Below are 20630 nucleotides of genomic sequence, written 5' to 3'. Positions count from 1 at the left end.
CCACTTCTCCACAGGTCCAACATATATTTAAATGTTTACCCAGTTACCGATATGTCAATCATGTACTCTTTATCCCAGAATAAAATACACCAATCAGGTTTCTTAAACAACAAAATTATCAGTTCAATATAAAACAAGACTTAGTCAGTAAAGAAACAAATCATTAACAGACAGATTGAAATATGAAAGTTCCCTTTTTAAATACCCCCCCCCCCCTGCCACACACACACAGGTTAAAGAGGAAAAAATAAGAGATTTTCTCTGCAGAGCTCTTTTACAAAAAACAGACAAAAGAAGAATACTTTGGCCAAATACTTGTTAATTCTTGAAGAAAACAGATGAGATATGTTGTGTCCCAAAATGGCATACAGTTTGGCATCTGAGAACACACAGACAGGTCATTGGGATCTTCTCTGGAGCAGCTGTTTTCAGGCGGTGTCGAAGATTAATCTGTCAGGTTTTTCCAGCTTCTCAGGAGAAATGCGGCATCAGGGGTTGGAGCTATCAAACACCCTCGATACGCAGCGTTTCAGAGACAAGAGGAAGGAGGCAAGCTGGGTGCTTCTCTCCTGGCAGGTTGATCTCCAACTGCTTTCAAAAACAGTCCACACCCCAATCAGAAAGTCAAAACAGTATCCCAGAAATGAAACCAAATCTTGCCTCATACATCTCGACATGCCATTTCTCTGTAAACATCTCCCCCAAGTCACCAAGGTTTTTGTTCTTTATTTATCTTAAGTCAGGTAATATCCAGGAAAGGTTGTTTTCAAACACATCTCAAGTGTCGTTTCAGTGAACTTCTTAAAAAAACAAATCCATGGAGTCTTTTCAGTTTTCCCAAATAAACCTATGTCCATGATTTCTAAATTACGAATCCTCAAAAAAAATTCTTTTTAAATAGAAGCACTTTCATAACCACGTTACAACTGTAATGGAGGACCAGCAGACTAACCGAGAGATTTTTAAAAATTTTAACAAAAACTTTAAAAGTTTGTGTTGCAGTGGTTGCAGTTATACTGCAGTCAGTGAAACCTGAACAGTGATGCACCAATTCCCTGAGGTGATATTGCTTCCAAAACTAAAACCCAAATCTCCACTTATTTAGCTGCACATTTTGCCTTTGGGAATAGCAGAAATCATACTGCAACAGTGCAAACTGAGCAGCATAAGTGCTTTTATAAAAGCTTTGTAAGGAAGTATTTTAGTGTAATGGTTGGCCACATGTATAGTATTTAGTTATACATCCAACATCTCTGGCAGCTCCAGCTTTTTTTATTAGCATAGCATCAGGCTCACAATTTTCTATCTGGCAAACTATCTGGGTTTTTGCATTTTGCTACCCAGCGATAACCACTCGCACCATTTTGTTGCCAAGGCATATGATCCTTGGTTTTACACAGGGAAATGGAGATGAAAAAACAGCTGAAGCTTTCTTAAACGGCCAGTCAGTATGGTACATTATCCTGTGATGAAAAGTCCAGGTGATGTTTAATAACATTTTAGGGAGAAGTAATATTAAAAATACTAGTAAAAGTAGTAGTGTGAAAAGAGGCAGGGAGTGGTGGAATTACCATATGCAAATATTTACAGCCTGTAAAGAGAATTTGGACTCATGGTCTGAAGGAAACTGCATTGTGAACATTATTGATTACTGGATTTTTCATTAAGTTTAAAGTTTCCACAGTGATGTTGTTGACAAAGTCAATACTAATCTGCACGGACTAGTAGAAATCTGGTGTGAGACTACATCTATGCTCAACCAGCTGATGTCAGCCAGATCAACATTCAGGATGCTGCAGTTAGCCTTGGCTATGACAGGGGGAAAAAAATCAGTTATAGGTCCCTAATGAAAAACATTCATGTGTGTTGAATGTTGAGCAGCCTCAGCTGTAATGCTCTGCACAGTCAAATAAAGCTGGTGACACTCGGGCCAAGGTTGTTTTGCTTTTGTGCTCGCCAGTCCACAGTTTTCCATCCATTATAGTGAAAGAGCAAAAAAAAAAACTGTCTGGCAGGTGCAAGAGTGGAAAACACACACTAGTATTGGGAAATTAGGTGAGGTATCAAAAGGATGCCTGCCCTTGCAAAACTATACTGCACCAAGAGTAAGCACTTTCAAGAACTGAAGGGAGAAAAACCCAAAAGCCTAATTTGATCTGAGTTCTCTCTTGCAGAATGAATTGAGCACAGCAACGCATTTGACCTCCAAACTGCTCAAGGAATACGAGAAACAGGTAAAAATAAATTGAAGAAAGTCGAAGCAGAATGCTGGAGTTGCAGTTACTGATGTACAAAAGTACCTTTTGTTAGTTTGATTTATAGGAAGAACATTAAAGCGTAGATTCACTGGAATGAAATGGGTACAGCACAATAATTGAGAAATGTGAATAGGGAAAGACTAATTCCAGTGGAGCAGAGAAGGTGAAAGATTCTTAAAATTATGAAAGGTTTTGATAGGGTGCATAGGGAAAGAAAATTAATTCTATCGATTGGAACAATCACTGATGCGGGATCATCTATTTGAAGTTGAAAGTGAGGAGAGAGGTTGAGAAATTTCTTTGCCAATTTGTTGGAGCATGGAATGATTTGCCATAGGGAGTTGTTGAGGCAAGTACAATTGTGTCTTTTAAGGGAAAAATTGAATAAATATTTGAGGCAGAAGATATAGTGCTATGGGGAGAGCATGGAGCAGTGGGATTAGGTTTCACATTTTTATAGAAAAGTGGAGATGCAAACAGAATGGATTGAAAGGTGTACACACACACATACACACACGCACATATATACATACACACACACACTCTCACATATACATACACGCACACATATACATACACACAGTGCTGTAAACTTTGGTTTCCTAGGGTAATTAACTATAATCAATTACAGTGCATTCAATGACTTGTGCTTGGAAACACCCAATCGTGTCACTAAGCTAGAACCTGGAGGGAAGCATGCAGTGTGCTGAAGATGTACCATAGCCAGTCCCTGCTACGACACAGCTAAGAGCTATATAGTGCTTTAATACTTAGTTAGTGTAAGTGGTCATAGATAATGGAATTGTAAAATACAACAGCATTAAATTTAAAATGACTTGAAGCATTTTCCACACGTTCAGTTCCCTGCTGCATTGATTTCCTCAATAGATGTACAGAATACACCTACAGAGCTCATTATGTTAATTCCAGTTAATGCAGACATCACCAGCTGGATACTTATTGGGACTCTAGACTATTCCTGCACCTCTGAAAGATGGATATTATCTTTGCTCGTTTTACATTGCTGCTTGCAATGAAGAAGTTGCTAGTTGTCTCTTGATGTAGATAGAGAATTGGGCATTCTAGCTTTAAAGCAAGACTGGTACATTTGAGTATGCACATTGAACAAATTAATTTGCATCTGGGACATGCTGATTTGTTTAGCTGTTTATCTGTATTCCTTTCTGTCTCTGCTTACTCCAACATTTTCATATAAAATGTTCAGTAGTGGAGAAAGCTTATGTTAAAAGGTATAATCACACAGTTCTAGTTCTTACCTAACTTTTTTTTGGTCATTTTGTCTCCACAGTAAAAGCCAATTATAAAGTTAAGATTTGAAATGTATTCCTTATCCCATTTCAGAAATTTTTTTTGATTTTTTTTTTCTTTTTGCTAATTTTTGAAATTGTTGCTGTCGTACTGTTAAACAGATACCAAGCTTCTTCCAGTACCTTTCCCAAAGGGTCATTATTTATGTGTAACTTTCAACTGAGTGTGTTTACAGACTATTTAAACAATGGCACCAGAAACAAGCCTAAATTTTTCTTTATCCAATATTCCCCCACCTAAAGACACTCAGGCTATTTAAAGCACCCCTACTCCTCACATAAGTAATTAACACAGACCAAGGATCAAAATCTGCAACCTTCCTAGTATGTATGGTTCAGCTGTTCACTGAATTAAACTATCTTCTATAAATGAAACCCTTTCTCCTCTAGCTGGAGCATGGTGCATATGGAATGCAGGAAGGCGAGGCTAAGAGGATGAGCAGCCAACTTAGTGGCAGGCTTTGACAATGCTGCCATAACAGTGGCGCAGTGGTTAGCACCGCAGCCTCACAGCTCCAGGGACCCGGGTTCAATTCTGGGTACTGTCTGTGTGGAGTTTGCAAGTTCTCCCTGTGTCTGCGTGGGTTTCCTCCAGGTACTCCGGTTTCCTCCCACCGCCAAAGACTTGCAGGTGATAGGTAAATTGGCTGTTATAAATTGTCCCTAGTGTAGGTAGGTGGTAGGGCATATGGGATTACTGTAGGGTTAGTATAAATGGATGGTTGTTGGTCGGCACAGACTCGGTGGGCCGAAGGGCCTGTTTCAGTGCTGTATCTCTAAAAAAAAAAAAATAACCCTGGCAGAGTGATGTGCGAAAATAACCCAGCAGTCCCTGTCCAGATAGTTACTGTCAGTCACCTATTAGGGGTGGATTCTGATACTAAGAGGAGAAACTATCAGTTGGTGAACAAGGGCCAGATTCCTGTATCTCCAAAAGGCTAATTACAGTGTGGTATTGAGAAAGACTGTGGAGCAAGTCACCGGCTGGCACAGAATCTTGTGCAATGTGGAGAAAATGTAAAATCCTGCTTCATAACATCAGGTGTCTGTTTTTAAGCAGTTTGAACTTCCTAATCTTTCAAATGTCTTTACAAAGAGTGTTATGACCACAAAGGCCTTAAAACACAAATGAAAATAATCAAGACCTATTTTTATCCTCCCTGCCCCCCCCCCCCCCCACCCCACAATTATATGACACTTTATTAAATGAAATTCCTTTCCTTGTTTTACTGTTCCTTCCATTTATCCGCATCTCTGCTGTTCCTTATTCCAATGTTCAGAGCACTAAAACACAGAACTTCTCATTTCCTCCCAGGACATTAGTTTTGTTTAAATAAGAATGATATCGTAGTGTCGTCAAGTATAGTTAAATAGCCTGCTGATATTCACAATCAAGATGCCAGTTGGACAAGTTAATAAATTAAGTAAGGAAATTATAATGAAATAGAACAAAATTTTGTTCCTTTTCACCAAAGTGCACTTAGTTGCTGTCCAAAAATGTAAATAGTTTTTGTTTCTTATTAACTTTTTGTTTTTTGATAGCGTTTTCCACTAGTTGGTGATGATGAGGTTATGACCACCACTCTGCAGCAATTTGCTCAAGTAATAGATGAAGTAAGTATTAACTTAGTTTGTTTCAATCAAGGCAAAATATCACTTGATTACATTAACCAAGCCGTGCAATAGTAATGGGTTAGAAGTAAAATGGCTCATAATTTGTTAAATGTTTGATTTCACTGGCATTGATTTTCATTTTCTAAGAAGAGCTATTGCTCTCAAATTTCACAGCCTCATCTCTAAAGGTTTAGAAAGAGAGATAGCAATTACATTGGGACATTCTGGAGGTGACACATTTATGATACAGAACCTGACCTAGCCTTTTAGTACCTGAGGTGGAGTTACCAAGCCAACAAATAGTCTGTTTATATTTTTGGTATGTCCTATGATAAAATGATGCTCAATTTCTATGCCATGTATTTTATAAAAATAATTTCAAGTTAATAAATTCGTAAGAGATAGATATTGAATTTAGGGGGAAAAAAGCTTCTGAATTTAATCCCATCAACATGCTGTGTTGTGTGGCACTGCCACCGTGCCAAATGGGAGAGATGCAGAACTGATCTAGCAGCTCAAAACTGGGCATACATGAGGTGCTATGGGCCATCAGAAGTAGCAGAATTGTATTCAACCATTATCTGTAACCTTGGGCTGGATTTTATGTTGGAGACAGGGCTCCCAGCACTGGACCGAAAAGACAGGGCAAAGCCCGCCTCTGCCTTTTTGTGCCACCACCTCCACCCCAGAACGATCCTCCATTCGTCTTAAATTTAAGTTTTAGGAGCTAGGATCCCTGTCCCCGGGACCAATCTGGATGGCCCCGGCGAGGGGGTGTGGGGGGTGGTCATGGGGTGGGGGGGGTTACGTGGGGTTCCCAGCAGGTTTCCTCCATGGGCCGCAGATTGCCCACAGGAGGGACACCCCTTTTCCCCCCCCACCCGAGCCCACAAGGAGTGCGCCTCATGTTACAAGACGCCCTCCCCGCATGGCAGAGGCACCCGCCTGCTGGTGGTAAGGTCCCAGTGGCGTCTGGAAGCTGCCCTTAATTGGCTGTTAATAGGCCACTTAAGGTCCTCAATTGGCCCGAGTGGGAAGGCTGTTGTCGAATCCCAGACCTCATCTCCCGGCATATCCCTCACACTACTGTTGCCATCAAGCCAGGGGATCAACCCTGGTTCAATGAGGAGTGCAGGATAGCATGCCAGGAGCAGCATTATGCATACCTGAAAATGAGATGCCAACCCGGTGAAGCTACAACACAGGAGTACATGCATGCTAAACAGCCGAAGCAGCATGCGACAGGCAGAACACGATCCCATAACGAGCGGATCAAATCAAAGCTCTTCCGCATCCAGTCACGAATGGTGCTGGACAATTAAACAAGTAACTGGAGGAGAAAACTTCGCAAACATCCCCATCCTCAGTGATGGGGGAGCCAAGCACGTCAGTGCAAAAGACAAGGCTGAAACATTTGCAACCATCTTCAGCCAGAAGTGCCGACTGGATGATCCATCTCTGCCTCCTCCTGAGGTCCCCAGCATCACAAATTCCTGTTTTCAGCCAATTCAGTTCACTCCACGTGATATCAAGAAATGGCTGAAGGCACTGGATACAACAAAGGCAATGGGCTCTGACAGCATCTCAACTGTAGTACTGAAGACTTGTGCTCCAGAACTAGCCTCATCCCTAGCCAAGCTGTTTCAGTACAGTTACAACACTGGCATCTACCCAACAATGTGGAAAATTGCCCAGGTATGGCCTGTCCACAAAAAACAGGACAAATTCAATCTGGCTAATAACGGTCCCATCAATCTATGCTCAATCATCGACAAAGTGATGGACGATGTCAGCATTGCTATCAAGTGACACACAGTCAGCTCACCGATGTTCAGTTTGGTTCCATCAGGGCCACTCAGCTGCAGACCTCATTACAGTCTTGGTCCAAACATGGAAAAAGAGATGAGAGTAACTGTCCTTGACACAGGACAGCATTTGACCGAGTGTGGCATCGAGCCCTAGCAAAATTGAAGTCAGTGGAAATCAGGGGAGAATCTCTCCACTGATTGGAGTCTTTAGCACAAATGGTGTGGTTGTGGTTTATTGAAGGCCAGTCATCTTAGCTCCAGGGTAATGTCCTAGGCCCAAACATCTTCAGTTGCTTCATCAATGACCTTCCCTCCATATTAAGGTCAGAAGTGGGGACGTTTGCTGATGATTGTACAGTGTTTACTACCACTCACAGCCCCTCAGATACTGAAGTAGCCCATGCCAGCAGGCAGCAAGACCTCGATAACATTCAGGCTTCGGCTCATAAGTGGTAAGTAACATTCATACCACACAAGTGCCACGCAATGACGATCTCCCACAAGAGAATCTAACCATCTCCACTTGATGTTTAAAAACATTACCAAACATCATTACCATTGCTGAATCCCACCATCAACATGCTGGGGTTACCATTGAACAGATACTTAACTGGACCAGCCATATAAATACTTTGGCTACAAAAGCAGGCCAGAGACTGGGAATTCTGCCTCGAATAACTCACCAGCTGTCTGTTCAAAGCCTGATCACAATCTACAAGGCACAAGTCATGAGTGTGATGAAATTCTCTCTACCTGACTGGATGAGTGCAGCTCCAACAACACTTAAGGAGCGCGATACTATCCAGGACAAAGCTTGATTGGCGCTCCATTCACCATCTTAAGCATTCACTCCCTCCACCACCAATGCATAGTGGTAGCATTTTGTACCATCTATAAGATGCACTGCAGCAACTTGCCAAGCCTCCTTCAACAGCACCTTCCAAATCTGTGACTACCTGGAAGGACAAGGGCAGCAAATATGTGAGAACACCATTACCAGAAAGTTCCCCCTCCACGCCACACACCATCCTGACTTGGAACTATATCTCCATTCCTTCACTGTTACTGGGTCAAAAACTTGGAACTCCCTTCCTAACAGCACTGTCCACTAACCACCACTTTCTCAAGGGCAGTTAGGGATGGGCAACAAATGTTCACCTTGCCAGCGACTCTCATATCCCACGAACAAATAAAAATTGCAGTTGACCATTAAGCAGTATTTCTACTATTTTTATCTTTTTAGCATTATAAACTTATTTTAAATAGTGCAACTAAACTGCTAAGATTCATGGGAGAACCCACTGTTGAGTTTTAGAAATGCATAGGATTTAAACAGAAGAACTTCTACTTTAGTGTAGTCATGTAAAATGTGGAATAATAGGGTTGAGTCTTCATCGTGGTTTATTTTTTGCATCCTGTCCCCAATATGAAAAGATCCAACACTTTTATTTGTTTCTTTCCCTCCTTACTGCCAATTTTCTACTCTCCTTTTAGTTCCACAGATTCTGGGCATTGTGCAGTGTTTCAGGTCGGGGTCATTCTAAATGTTTGATCCATAGAATGTTTCAGCTTGCTGTAAGGAGCAGCACAGCTCAGCTCAATCCTGTCCTCACCTGATATCCATACAACCACATCCCAGAGGAATCTGTTGATGGAGAGCAGAAGCAGAAACCCGAGCAGATGTTATCTTCAGTAATTGAGACAAATTAAACACTCCAGATTATATCAGCTAATTTAGAGCAGATCAGAGGTTAAACAAATCTGTCTGCCTCTGCTAGTATCTAAATAAAGTCAGTGAACCATTAAGAGTGGTCCAGGATTCAACAGTCAAGGTAACCCTAGGTGCTGTATCTTTTTTTCTGTGAACTCTGGATTGTTTGAAAGTTTCAGCAGTATGGAAGACTATACCGAAACCTAAAGTTAAAAGACTTCAGATTCTTGTATTTTTTTTCTAGAGAATGAAATGTACTGTTGTCTTCTAGCTCAGCTCCTGCCATGCTGTACTTTCAACACAGTTAGCTGATGCCATGATGTTCCCCATTACACAGTTTAAGGAAAAGGATTTAAAAGGTATGAAAATCGCACTCATAGGGTTGAATTTAGTGTGGCCATTTGAAGCGGGAAGGGTGGCATGGGGGGACGGAGAATCGCATCGGAAGCGTCCGTCTAGAAATTTGGCGTTTTGACATTGGTTCTGGATTTAATTAGTGGCGGGAAAGCACCAAGGCGACATTGCTGCCCCGATGCAACAGCAGTGTGATTTAAATTGTAGAGCGCTTGCTTTTGATACATTTGCATGTAATTCATCATGATTCAGTGGGGTGCTTGGGATTAAGTGGATGGCGGGTGGCCCTCACACGCCTTCAGATTTCTGACCATTAAAAGCTGGTGGCACCGAAGCAAGGCCTCAGTGCCACGACAGGTAGGCAGCCATGTCCAGCACTACATAGGGGAAGAGGGGTGTGCGGAGGCCATTGTTGGCCTACAGTGCTGTGTGCTTTGCAAGGGGCATTGGGTTCTCAGGTGCTCTGCGAGGCAGGGTTGGGGTCTCGCGTGTAAGTGCCGGCTGAGCAGGGTCTTGATGATGAGAGGGTCAGCTATCAGCAAGGGCCATCAGGAATTCTGTCAGGAGAAGTAGCAAAAGCTCAGCTACCAAGGCAGGGTTGTCTCTGCATCGACACAGCTCTGTAAGCCCATTGGTCATCCTGTCTTTTTAGACCCCAGTAGTGTGATGCAGTGTCCCCGACAAATGGCGGGCCAAGAGGCAGCTATGCCTGCTCGTGAAGCTCCACCACGAGACCAGCAGTAGCCACCCATGCCAAAAAGGGTGCATCTGCGGCAGAGAGTATACTGGACTTGAATCAGCTACCTCCAGATGTCTGAGCGGCATAGTCAGCAAAGACTATGCCTCCCTAGGGAGGCTGTCACTGACTTATGCACCCTGTTGCAGGATGAGTTACAACCTCTGGGATTCAGGATTCACCCTATGCCAGTGGCCCTGAGGATCACAGTGGGACTAAACTTTTACACATCTGGATCATTCTAAGATCCACCGGGGACAGGTGTGGGGTCTTCCAGGCAGCAGCCCACCGTTTCATCAAGGAGGGGACCCATGCCCTGTTAAAGAGGGCTGACAACTATGTCTGCTACCGGACAGACCCTGACAGGCCAAGAAGGCCATCGGATTTGGGGCCATCGCTGGATTTCCGCTTTTGCAAGGTGTGATAGATTGCACGCATGTGGCCATCAAGGCTCCAACGGACCAGCCAGCCGCCTTCACCAACAGGAAGGGCTTCCATTCCATCAATGTTCAACTGATCTGCGACCACCGAAAGCGTTTCCTGCAGGTATGCGCCCCTTCCCAGGAAACAGCCATGATGTCTACATACCTTGACAGTCCAGGGGCCATTGCTTGGCCAAGCCCCCTCCTTGCCTGCAGGGATGGATTGTCAGGGACAAGGGTTACCCATTGAAGACTTGGCTATTGATGCCTGTGAGGAACCCTCGCGGTGCAGCAGAAGAGGTGCAACACTTGATGGGTCCAACCGAGCAACCATTGAGCAGACCGTTGGGCTGCTGAAGATGAAATTCCATTGCTTAGATCGATCCGGTGGAGCCCTGCATTGTCCCCCAGCGAGGGTTTCGCGTATCATGGTGGTCTGCTGTGCTCTGCACAATGTAGCACTGCAGAGGGAGGAGGCCTTGCATGATTGAGCGACACTGCTCCAATGACGAGGAGGACACGAAGGAGGGAGATGAGCAAGTAGCGCTGGATGTTGAAACCATTGCATTAGTGGCCAGGCAGATTGAGCAATGGGTCAGAGGCAAGAGCCAATCTCATAGTTGCCCGCTTCAAGCCACCCTGATGGCCACCTTAATGCATGTAATCTGTCACGTCCTTTGTATTCCGTGCCTAGTGCCTAGCTGAACCATGCGCTTGTCTCCATGGGAGATCATATTCAAATGAGAGCTGTGCCTACATTGGCATCCACTAAGGGGGAAGCATCTTACAATTAATGCATGAAAGAATAATCACTTTTACACAATGAAGGTTAATTGCTTGAACAAAAGAACTTTATATGATGCAGTACATGTCAGATTTCAAACGCCGGTGAACCCCAAGTGTGTCAAGGTGGTTTTCTTTATGCATTTACAAGTGCTTCCTATGTGTGTTGAACCCATTGCTAGTAGCTGGGCTGGAGGCAGGCTGCCGCTTGGCAGGTGATGACTTCAGCGGCTGTCCTCTGGCTGCCTGAGGCCTGGAGGACCCCGGCTGCTTGAGGGTTTCCTGCACTGGTTCAGGACTCTCCTTAGACAGTGGCTGCTGGAGCTTGGCTCACTGGTAGAGGGGCTGAGGGGAGCCCCCAGCTGTGGAGGTCAGCCTCTCCTCTTCCCTTTCAATGCTCACTTGAACCTCCCTGCTCACCAGAGAAGGACGAGGAGTTAGAGAAGACTCCTGGCACTTCACCGCCTCTCAACTTGCCACTGCTGTGTAGAGCCCATGGCCAAGGGGATGTTATGCAGGTCTGCACGCATTTGTGGCATCTGGCTCTCCATGAGGGTCGTCAAGCTCAGTGGAGGAAGCCGAGCGCTAATATGCCTGAGACATGGTAGCACTCATGGCATGGTTGGACGACTCCATCATCCGCTCATGGCTGTGCATTGCCTCTGGCATCACCGCCATATGTTGTCTTACCTCTCGCTGCAACTCCAGCATGCCCTGTGCTGTCGACACCAGAAGTTTGGCATCAGTCTGGGGCTCAGCAAGGGCCTGGCCACCCATAGTCCTCCGACTGTCAGAGGCCTCGGCTGTCTTAGCCTCAGCCTGCTGCTCGGGCATCTGTTCGGTGCTCTCAGCTGAGTGGTAACCCACCGAGGTGAAAGTATCTGTGTTAGTGGAAGATGCAGGAGAGTCATGGAACGGTGTGTCATCGGAGTGCTCCTCCTCCTCGGAGGTTGATGGCTGCCCCTTTCTGGTTGAGTCTCCTGCATGATTTTATTTTATTCTTTCATGGCAGGCCAGCATTTGTTGCCCATCCCTGATTGCCCTCGACAACCGAGTGGCTTCCTAGGCCATTTCAGAGGGCAGTTACATTGCTGTGGGTCTGGGGTCACATGTAGGCCATCCAGGTAAGGATGGCAGATTTCCTTCCCTAAAGGACCTTAATGAGTTTTCACAACAGTTGATTGTTTCATGGCACCATTACTGAGACTAGCTATCAATTCTAGTGGGACTTGAACCTGTGTCCCCAAGCCATTTTACTAGTCCAGTGACATTACCACTACACCACCATCTCCCCTAGAGAATACAAAGGTGTGGATCAGGCTGTGCAGATCTCATCATGTCAACCATACATGATGTGGATCTCCAGAAATGAACTGTATGCCAATGGAAGCCAATCCTTGCTCTCTCTTGTGCGAAGTCTCCAGTGTCTCTATCTCCTGTGGAGTGGCCGCCCTGGTTCCCTGCCAATTCTAATGCCTCTTGCTCTGCTTTGGTGAGAGGCCAAAGATCTGGGATGCCTTCTCCAGTCCGGGCTGCCTCTCTTCTGTTGTGGGCCATCTTATCCTACAAATGGAAAGAGGGAGATATACTTCGCAGAGCGATCAACCTTGCAATTCTGCTAATGTCGGCCCCTTATCCCCAACTAGGGTTTCTTATATAGCTCATGCTCCCGTTTGCTGTCGGGGACTTAATGGGGATGAGTTGTGAAAGAAAGTGTCTTGTGGCTGAGATGCAGCCATGCATGTGTCAGGATGAAGGGATGCTTAACCCCCTCTGCCATCGCCGTGGTAATGCCTCTCTTCCCATGTTCTGCTTCCTCCTGCGTAGCCACTTGCACTCACTAAAAAGGAGAGAGATGTGGAACACTCACCTTGGCAGAACGAAGGAGGTCGTTGACCCTCGCAGTACTGTACCTATGGCTGGAATTTTACGGTGGATGGACGTGAAAGTCGGACTCCAACGTGAAAGTCGGAGGCGAACCTGCTTCCGTCTAGCCTGGGGATCGGTCCCGTATTTTACAGATCCCCAGGCTTTAATTGTCCCTCCACTTGAGGGAGGAGGTCCCGCCTCAGTAAGCTGCCGGCCAGTCAGCGGGCTGGCAGCTCTTAGTCCCAGCAGTGCCACCAGGAGCAGTGGCCACTGCTGGGACTGCAGCCAAGCCAACACCATGGATTGAGGAGGGAAGGTAAGTAGGGGCATGCCTCACCAGGGAGATCGGTCCTTCCCTGGTGAGGCTGGAGTGGTCGTTTGGGGGGAGGTGGGTGTCTTGGGTCCCGGGGGTGGGTTGGGAGGCGGGGTTGGCCCTCAATCGGACACCCTGTGCCTGACTGCCATGCCCCCTCTGCCGGGGCACGGAAAGGCCGGCAGCTATCGCTGGGCGGCCTTTCACGTCCCCAGCTTACCTGCTTGCCACGGCTAAAATACCGAGGAGGCGGGCGAGGGCCGTTAAGTGGCCACTTAAGGGTCTTGATTGGCCTCGGGCGGGCGGGCCGTTTCCCACTCCCCGCCTGACCTCCATAAACTTATCCGGAGGTGGAATCGGGGAGGGTAGGCTTCCTGGAGCCTGCCATTCAATTTTACGCCACTCACACGCCACCATCCGATCCGCTGGGGCGGCGTAAAATTCTGGCCTGTCCGGATGGTGACCCCATGACTGATGACATTCTCAGTGATCTCCATCCAGGCTTGCTTGGTCAGATAGGAGGACTTCTTGCTATCACTGGAGAAGAGGATCTTATGACTTCCCCTTGCAGCCTGAAGGGAGGCATCACTAAACCATGGGGCCGCCCTGTATTTTGTGTCTGCCATTCTATGGGGTCCGCCTAAGGAGGATGGGGTGTCCAGAGTCGCTGCAACATGGGTCTCAGTTGTGAAGAGCTAGTAGCAAATGAGTGCAAGGAAGCAATTGAAGTAAAGTTGGCAGGGCTTTAAATATGGTGCCAGCACCTGCTCTGAAGTTATCTTGATACCGTATTTGGCATCCTGCATCCTGCCCCTGCCACAAGATTGGCCAGGCCCCGCACCTCTATGATGCAAAGTGGCTGTCTGCTGCATCATCAAGGTGGGCCAGCCACTCGCGTGACTAGCGGGGAGGGGGCCTGCTTCCAGGCCCACCGTCAGGACCTGCAGTGGACTCACTAAATTCAGCCCATGGTGTTTAATGGTGTGCTTATCTCCCGCCCTTGTGTAGTTATATTTAAAAAACAAATACCAACTTGCAAATGTTTAAAAATAGCATATATTTCCATACGTTGGGTGTATGTTTTGTTAGATTATCAAGTGTGTGCTCAGATGAAAAAGCAATGTAGAAAAACATAAGGGAAAAAAAGACAGAATAGATGCATTTATATAGAGTTTTTCATATCTTATAGGACAGCACAAAAAAACCAACAGTTTATTTTTGTGCATGCTCACTTAAGTGAGGAAGCACGGTAGCCAATTTTCACACAGCAATGTTCAACAAATAGCAATCAAATAAATAACTAGTTAATCTGTTATACTGGTATTTGTTGATGAGTAAATCTTGGCAAGACACAGGGAGACCCAACAGGCAGGTGGGGTCTTGATTAACGTCTCACCCAAAAGATGACACCTCCAACAATACTGCACTGAACATGCTCAGGTTCTAGTGTGGGGCTTGAACATATGACCTTCTGATTGAAAAAAGAGAATGTTACCATTAAAAATAAACCTACACTTATTAAATGTAAATGGCATAAAATCAGTCAAATCATGATCAATTTATTCTACTAATAACATTTTCATTTATTTTCAGAAATGCTAACCCTAAATGAAGTCTTTGCCATAGCAAGTAATGGTGAGTGTCATTTAATTTACCAACATGTCAGTTAAAAAAATGGTGAGTAATGTCCTTTTTTCATTATTTGTAACCAGCATCAACATTACAGACTTCAGTAACCTGTAGGATAAAGGTCCTTCTCATTTTTGTCCCAACAAATCTTTGAACGCCCAATAATATGGCTTTTATTTCTTGCATCAGCTGTCTTTTTCATCATTTGAGTAAGACTAGCTTTCATGTTTATTTGATCCAAACATACAAATAGTCTTGTACTCTCAACTTCAATGAGAGCCACTCAAATTATACTTGATTAGAACCCACTAATTGATATGCATTTTCTTCATGGCATTTCAGTAATGTATACATCACAAGATGATGGGAGTTTTGATAATATTGAGGATGATGTGTGACTTTCCAGAGAATTATTTTAATTGAGAATAATAATGTGCCTGAGAGTCTTGAGCTGCTTTGTATTTAATTCAGTGGGGTTTGTGAGACGATGGTTCCTGAAACACAGGCCTTACACAGCTAGTGAGACCCCCAGGTAAGTTTTCTGGAATTGCTAAATTGGATAGGTGGGAAGATTCAGTAAAATAGTTCTTCTGGACTGCAAGCTTGAGAGACCCATCACATTTTCTTTGGGGTTGATGCAGGCTGCACTTGATTTGTATGTTCAGAGAAGGTGGCCCCAGCTCTACTCAATGCAATATAAAAGTTGTTATGTTTCAACCTCTAATGGTCACCAAAATTTGGCTGCCCAATAAACACATAATCAAAACTGACTTGTGGCCATTGTGTAGATGCTACAATGGGATAGGGAAAAGAGGACAGGAGATTTTGAGTTTTACGTGGGGATGAACTACATTTGGTATTAACATTGATATAATAACATTGCTGTTGTGGACACCACTCTAGATCTTTATTTAGCTCAATAGCTTCTGGTGTAATTCTTGATTGAAACACAAATATGAAATGGAATGAGACTTTTAACTTTAATTTCTTTATTTACCACCTTCTGTTGTATCATGTGTGTGCATATATCTGTATACATATGAAACTGAAATATCCTGATCTATTTGTCTGTCCCACAGATCATGACATGGCTATTAACAAATACAGTAGACTGTCCAAACGGAAGGAAAATGACAAGGTTCGAGTAATAGCTTTGGTTTTCCATTCCATAAAGAAAATATATTTTTCTACGTTCAACTGCATCATTTATGGCAGCCATATTTTTATATTCTTAAGATAACTAATTGGAAAACATTGTTATGAAGTCTGACTATGCCAACTGTAATGCAGTGTACCAGTAGGATTTAAAAGAACTCTATTCAGTACAGTTAATACAGTCCAATCTGTGTCTAGTAAATATGTTAAAAGTTAAAAAATTAAATGAGGCTTTTTAAAATATTTTTTCCAAACAGATAAGAATCGAGGCAACTGAAGATCTGTACACATCCAGAAAGAAGCAGCATCAGACCATGATGCACTATTTTTGTGCACTGAACACATTACAGTACAAGAAAAAGATTGCACTGCTAGAACCTCTTCTAGGTTATATGCAAGCACAGGTCTGTTGGTACAGCACACAGCGGGAATTCCATAAAATTAAAACCATTCTTTTCATACTTATTCCTATTTAAGTTGCTAACTTTCCAAATAAAATCCCAATACTGTGCTTTCCCTTAAAAAATGCAATTAAGGCGAGTCAATGCACATGGGGCTGAATTTTACCGGCTCCTCAACGTCGTGGTGCGGGAGCTGGTAAAATTCTGCAGGGAGAGGCCAGCCTCGACCTGCGACGTCAAGGAGGGCCCGCCACATATTGCTGGTGGCGGGGGAACCTTGGTGCGGCCCCCCCTGCCACCAGCTAGCGGGCCCTTCATTTCTGTATTAAAAAGAACGCTAATGAATTGTAAATTAACTTATCTGCAGGTGGCCGCCGTCCCACGTCGATTTTTCGGCCTTCGTGCACCTTCGGAACTCCATAGGGAGTTCCGAGTCAAGAACCTGGTGGGTAGGGAGGAGGAATAAAATTTTACGGGTGAGAGGGTTGGAGGAACAGGGAAAGCACTTTTTGGATGTGGGGATGGTGGGAAGGGTTTGAAGTGCAAAAGATTGAAGGGTGGGGGGGGAAGTTCGGGTATTTGAAAAAGGCAATTCAGGCAATGAAATGACTATTGGGGGTTTGGGGAGGGGCCTCCATCACAATTTTTTATTTAAAATTTAACAATTGTGCAATTTTAAACATTAAAATTTTACTGAGGGGTTTAAAGCCCTTTAAAAATGGCTCCGTTGCCCGGGACGTGGCAGCCTCCCCCTCTATATCATCTGGTGTGACAGCTCCGCCTCTTATTTAAATGATCCTCCGCACGTAATATCGCGGGGGCTCGGACGGCACATCTGCGTGGGATGCATGCCGCCATGAGAGTGTGCCTCGCGAACTTCGGCGCACTGATAAAGTTCAGCCCTAGGACAGAACAGTCATGCTTTTGACACCTCATGTCACAATTGAGTACTTCTGGGTCAGGTATAGCAGGAGACAGAAGTTTAAGCTCTTCTACGCTGTGCTAATGGCATTCTTTAGTTGCAGAGTCAAGAACATCCTTCTCTGTACCTTGCTAACTGGAGTAAAATTAGTAATTTTGGTCAATAATCATGGCTAGATTCATGCCTTGGGATAGCATACAGCAGGGCCGCTTGATTTTATGTACAACTCAGTACTAGCAATAAATGGAGGGAGGCGGTGGCGTAGTGGTATTGTCACTGGACTAGTAACCCAGAGACCCAGGGTTTTGCTCTGGGGACATGGGTTCAAATCCCACCACAGCAGAAGGCGGAATTTGAATTCAATTAATAAATCTGGATTTAAAATCTAGTCTAATGATTGCCATGAAACCATTGTTGAGCAAGCCACTCAGTTACATCTAACCACTACGAAGTCAATAAAAAGGAATAAAACCGGACGGACCACCCGGCATCGACCTAGATACTGGAACGGAAACGGCAAAATCAGCCCTGTCGACCCTGCAAAGTCCTCCTGAATAACATCTGGGGGCTTGTGCCAAAGTTGGGAGAGCTGTCCCACAGTCTAGTCAAGCAACAGCCTGACATAGTCATACTCACGGAATCATACCTTACAGACAATGTCCCAGACGCTGCCATCACCATCCCCGAGTATGTCCTGCCCCACCGGCAGAACAGACCCACCAGAGGTGATGGCACAGTGGTATACAGTAGGGAGGGAGTTGCCCTGGGAGTTCTCAACATCGACTCTGGACCCCATGAAGTCTCATGGCATCAGATCAAACATGGACAAGGAAACCTCCTGCTGATTACCACCTACCGCCCTCCCTCAGCTGATGAGTCCGTACTCCTCCATGTTGAACAGCACTTGAAGGAAACACTGAGGGTGGCGAGGGCACAAAATGTACTCTGGGTGGGGGACTTCAATGTCCATCACCAAGAGTGGCTCGGTAGCACCACTACTGACCGAGCTGGCCGAGTCCTAAAGGACATATCTGCTAGATATATTCGGCAGGTGGTGAGGGAACCAACAAGAGGGGAAAACACTTGATCCCGTCATCACCAATCTGCCTGCCGCAGATGCATCTGTCCATGACAGCATTGGTAGGAGTCACCACCGCATAGTCCTTGTGGAGACGAAGTCCCGCCTTCACGTTGAGGATACCCTCCATCGTGTTGTGTGGCATTACCACCGTGCTAAATGGGATAGATTTTGAACAGATCTAGCAATGCAAAACTGGGCATCCATGAGGCTGTGGGCCCTCAGCAGCAGCAGAATTATACTCAACTACAATCTGTAGCCTCATGGCCCGGCATATCCCCCACTCTACCATTACCATCAAACCAGGAGACCAACCCTGGTTCAATGAAGAGTACAGGAGGGCATGCCAGGAGCAGCACCAGGCATACCTCAAAATGAGGTGTCAACCTGGTGAAGCTACAACACAGGACTATCTGCGTGCCAAACTGCGTAATCAGCATGCGATAGAGCTAAGCGATCCCATAACCAACGGATCAGATCTAAGCTCTGCAATCCTGCCACATCCAGCCATGTATGGTGGTGGACAATTAAACAACTAACTGGAGGAGGTGGCTCCACAAATATCCCCATCCTCAGTGCTGGGCTCCCCATCATTATCAGTGCGAAAGATAAGGCTGAGTCATTTGCAATAATCTTCAGCCAGAAGTGCCGCCTTGATGATGTATCTCGACCTCCTCCTGAAGTCCCCAGCAACACAGATGCCAGACTTCAGCGAATTCAATTCACTCCGCGTGATATCAAGAAACGACTGAAGGCACTGGATACTGAAAAAGCTATGGGCCATGACAATATTCTGGCAATAGTACTGAAGACCTGTGCTCCAGTACTTGCTGCACCCCTAGCCAAGCTGTTCCAGTACAGTTACAACACTGGCATCTACCCTGCAATGTGGAAAATTGCCCAGGTATGTCCTGTACACAAAAAGCAGGACAAGTCCAACCCGGCCAATTACTGCCCCATCAGCCTACTCTCAATCATCAGTAAAGTGATGGAAGGTCTGTGTAGAAATGCAGCAAGACCTGGACAATATCCAGGCTTGGACTGATAAGTGGCAAGTAACATTCACGCCGCACAAGTGCTAAACAATGACCATCTCCAACAAGAGAGAATCTAACCATCTCCCCTTGACATTCAATGGTACTACCATCACTGTATTCCCCACATCAACATCCTAGGGGCTACCATTGACCAGAAACTGAACTGGAGTAGCCATATAAATACAAGAGCAGGTCAGAGGCTAGGAATTATGAGGCGAGTAACTCACCTCCTGACTCCCCAAAGCCTGTCCACCATCTACAAGGCACAAGTGAAGAGTGCGATGAAATACTCTCCACTTGCCTGGATGGGTGCAGCTCCAACAACAGTCAAGAGGCTCGACCCATCCAGGACAAAGCAGCCCGCTTGATTGGCACCCCATCTACAAACATTCACTCCCTCTACCACCGACACACAGTGGCAGCAGTGTGTACCATCTACAAGATGCACTGCAGCATTCACCAAGGCTCCTTAGACAGCACCTTCCAAATCCGTGCACTCTACCAACTAGAAGGACAAGGGCAGCAAATGCATGGGAACACCACCACCTGCAAGTTCCCCTCTAAGTCACACACCATCCTGACTTGGAACTATATCGCCATTCCTTCATTGTCGCTGGGTCAAAATCCTGGAACTCCCTAACAGCACTGTGGGTATACCTACCCCAAATGGACTGAAGCGGTTCAAGAAGGCAGCTCACCACCACCTTCTCAAGGGCAATTAGGGATGGGCAATAAATTCTGGCCTAGCCAGCGATGCCCACATCCCATGAATGAATAAAAAAAAAGACATTCCTCCATTTGTCCAGGATAGATTTGAGTCAGGTCCAGGATGAAAGGACAGTGTAAAGTTCTTGTTTCAAGATGCTAATACTGCCATAAAACAAAGAATCATACAGATGTGTGACTGGATGTTTTTCCTTAGATATTTTTAATTACAATTATAATAATAATTGGTATCTTTCAGATAAACTTCTTTAAGATGGGTTCTGAACACATGACTCAACAGTTGGAAGAATTTCTGATAAATATTGGCGCCAGTGTGCAAGGGTAAGTAATACTTGGCCTTTGCAACTACTTCAGTTGCAAATTACATTCCTCCTGTAACTTGACCAATCTTAATATTTCTATGTCCCTTCCAGTTGACTAGTAAAAGTTCTGTTTGAATTACTTAAAAGGACATTGTAATAATTCAGCTCTGTATTTGCCATGTGA

General features: G+C 45.0%; 1 protein-coding gene across 3 annotated transcripts in view; it reads left to right on the top strand.

Annotated features, from left to right (window-relative positions):
* The window catches only part of appl1 (adaptor protein, phosphotyrosine interaction, PH domain and leucine zipper containing 1), an 84184-nt gene that overhangs the window by 16496 nt on the left and 47058 nt on the right, over positions 1-20630 (top strand). For 2 of the 3 annotated variants that reach the window (XM_068051696.1, XM_068051694.1), the window contains 7 exons: positions 2175-2234; positions 5129-5200; positions 8991-9078; positions 14790-14831; positions 15905-15963; positions 16238-16384; positions 20383-20465. In XM_068051696.1, coding sequence (XP_067907797.1) covers positions 2175-2234; positions 5129-5200; positions 8991-9078; positions 14790-14831; positions 15905-15963; positions 16238-16384; positions 20383-20465 — 551 coding nt within the window. The remainder of the gene's footprint in view (positions 1-2174; positions 2235-5128; positions 5201-8990; positions 9079-14789; positions 14832-15904; positions 15964-16237; positions 16385-20382; positions 20466-20630) is intronic. The other variant, XM_068051695.1, reaches the window with a different exon arrangement.

This window comes from Heterodontus francisci, chromosome 19, assembly GCF_036365525.1.
Source record: "Heterodontus francisci isolate sHetFra1 chromosome 19, sHetFra1.hap1, whole genome shotgun sequence".
Lineage (NCBI taxonomy): Eukaryota > Metazoa > Chordata > Chondrichthyes > Heterodontiformes > Heterodontidae > Heterodontus > Heterodontus francisci.
Note: the sequence above shows the minus strand (reverse complement) of the source record. Positions and strands in the feature narration are given on the sequence as shown.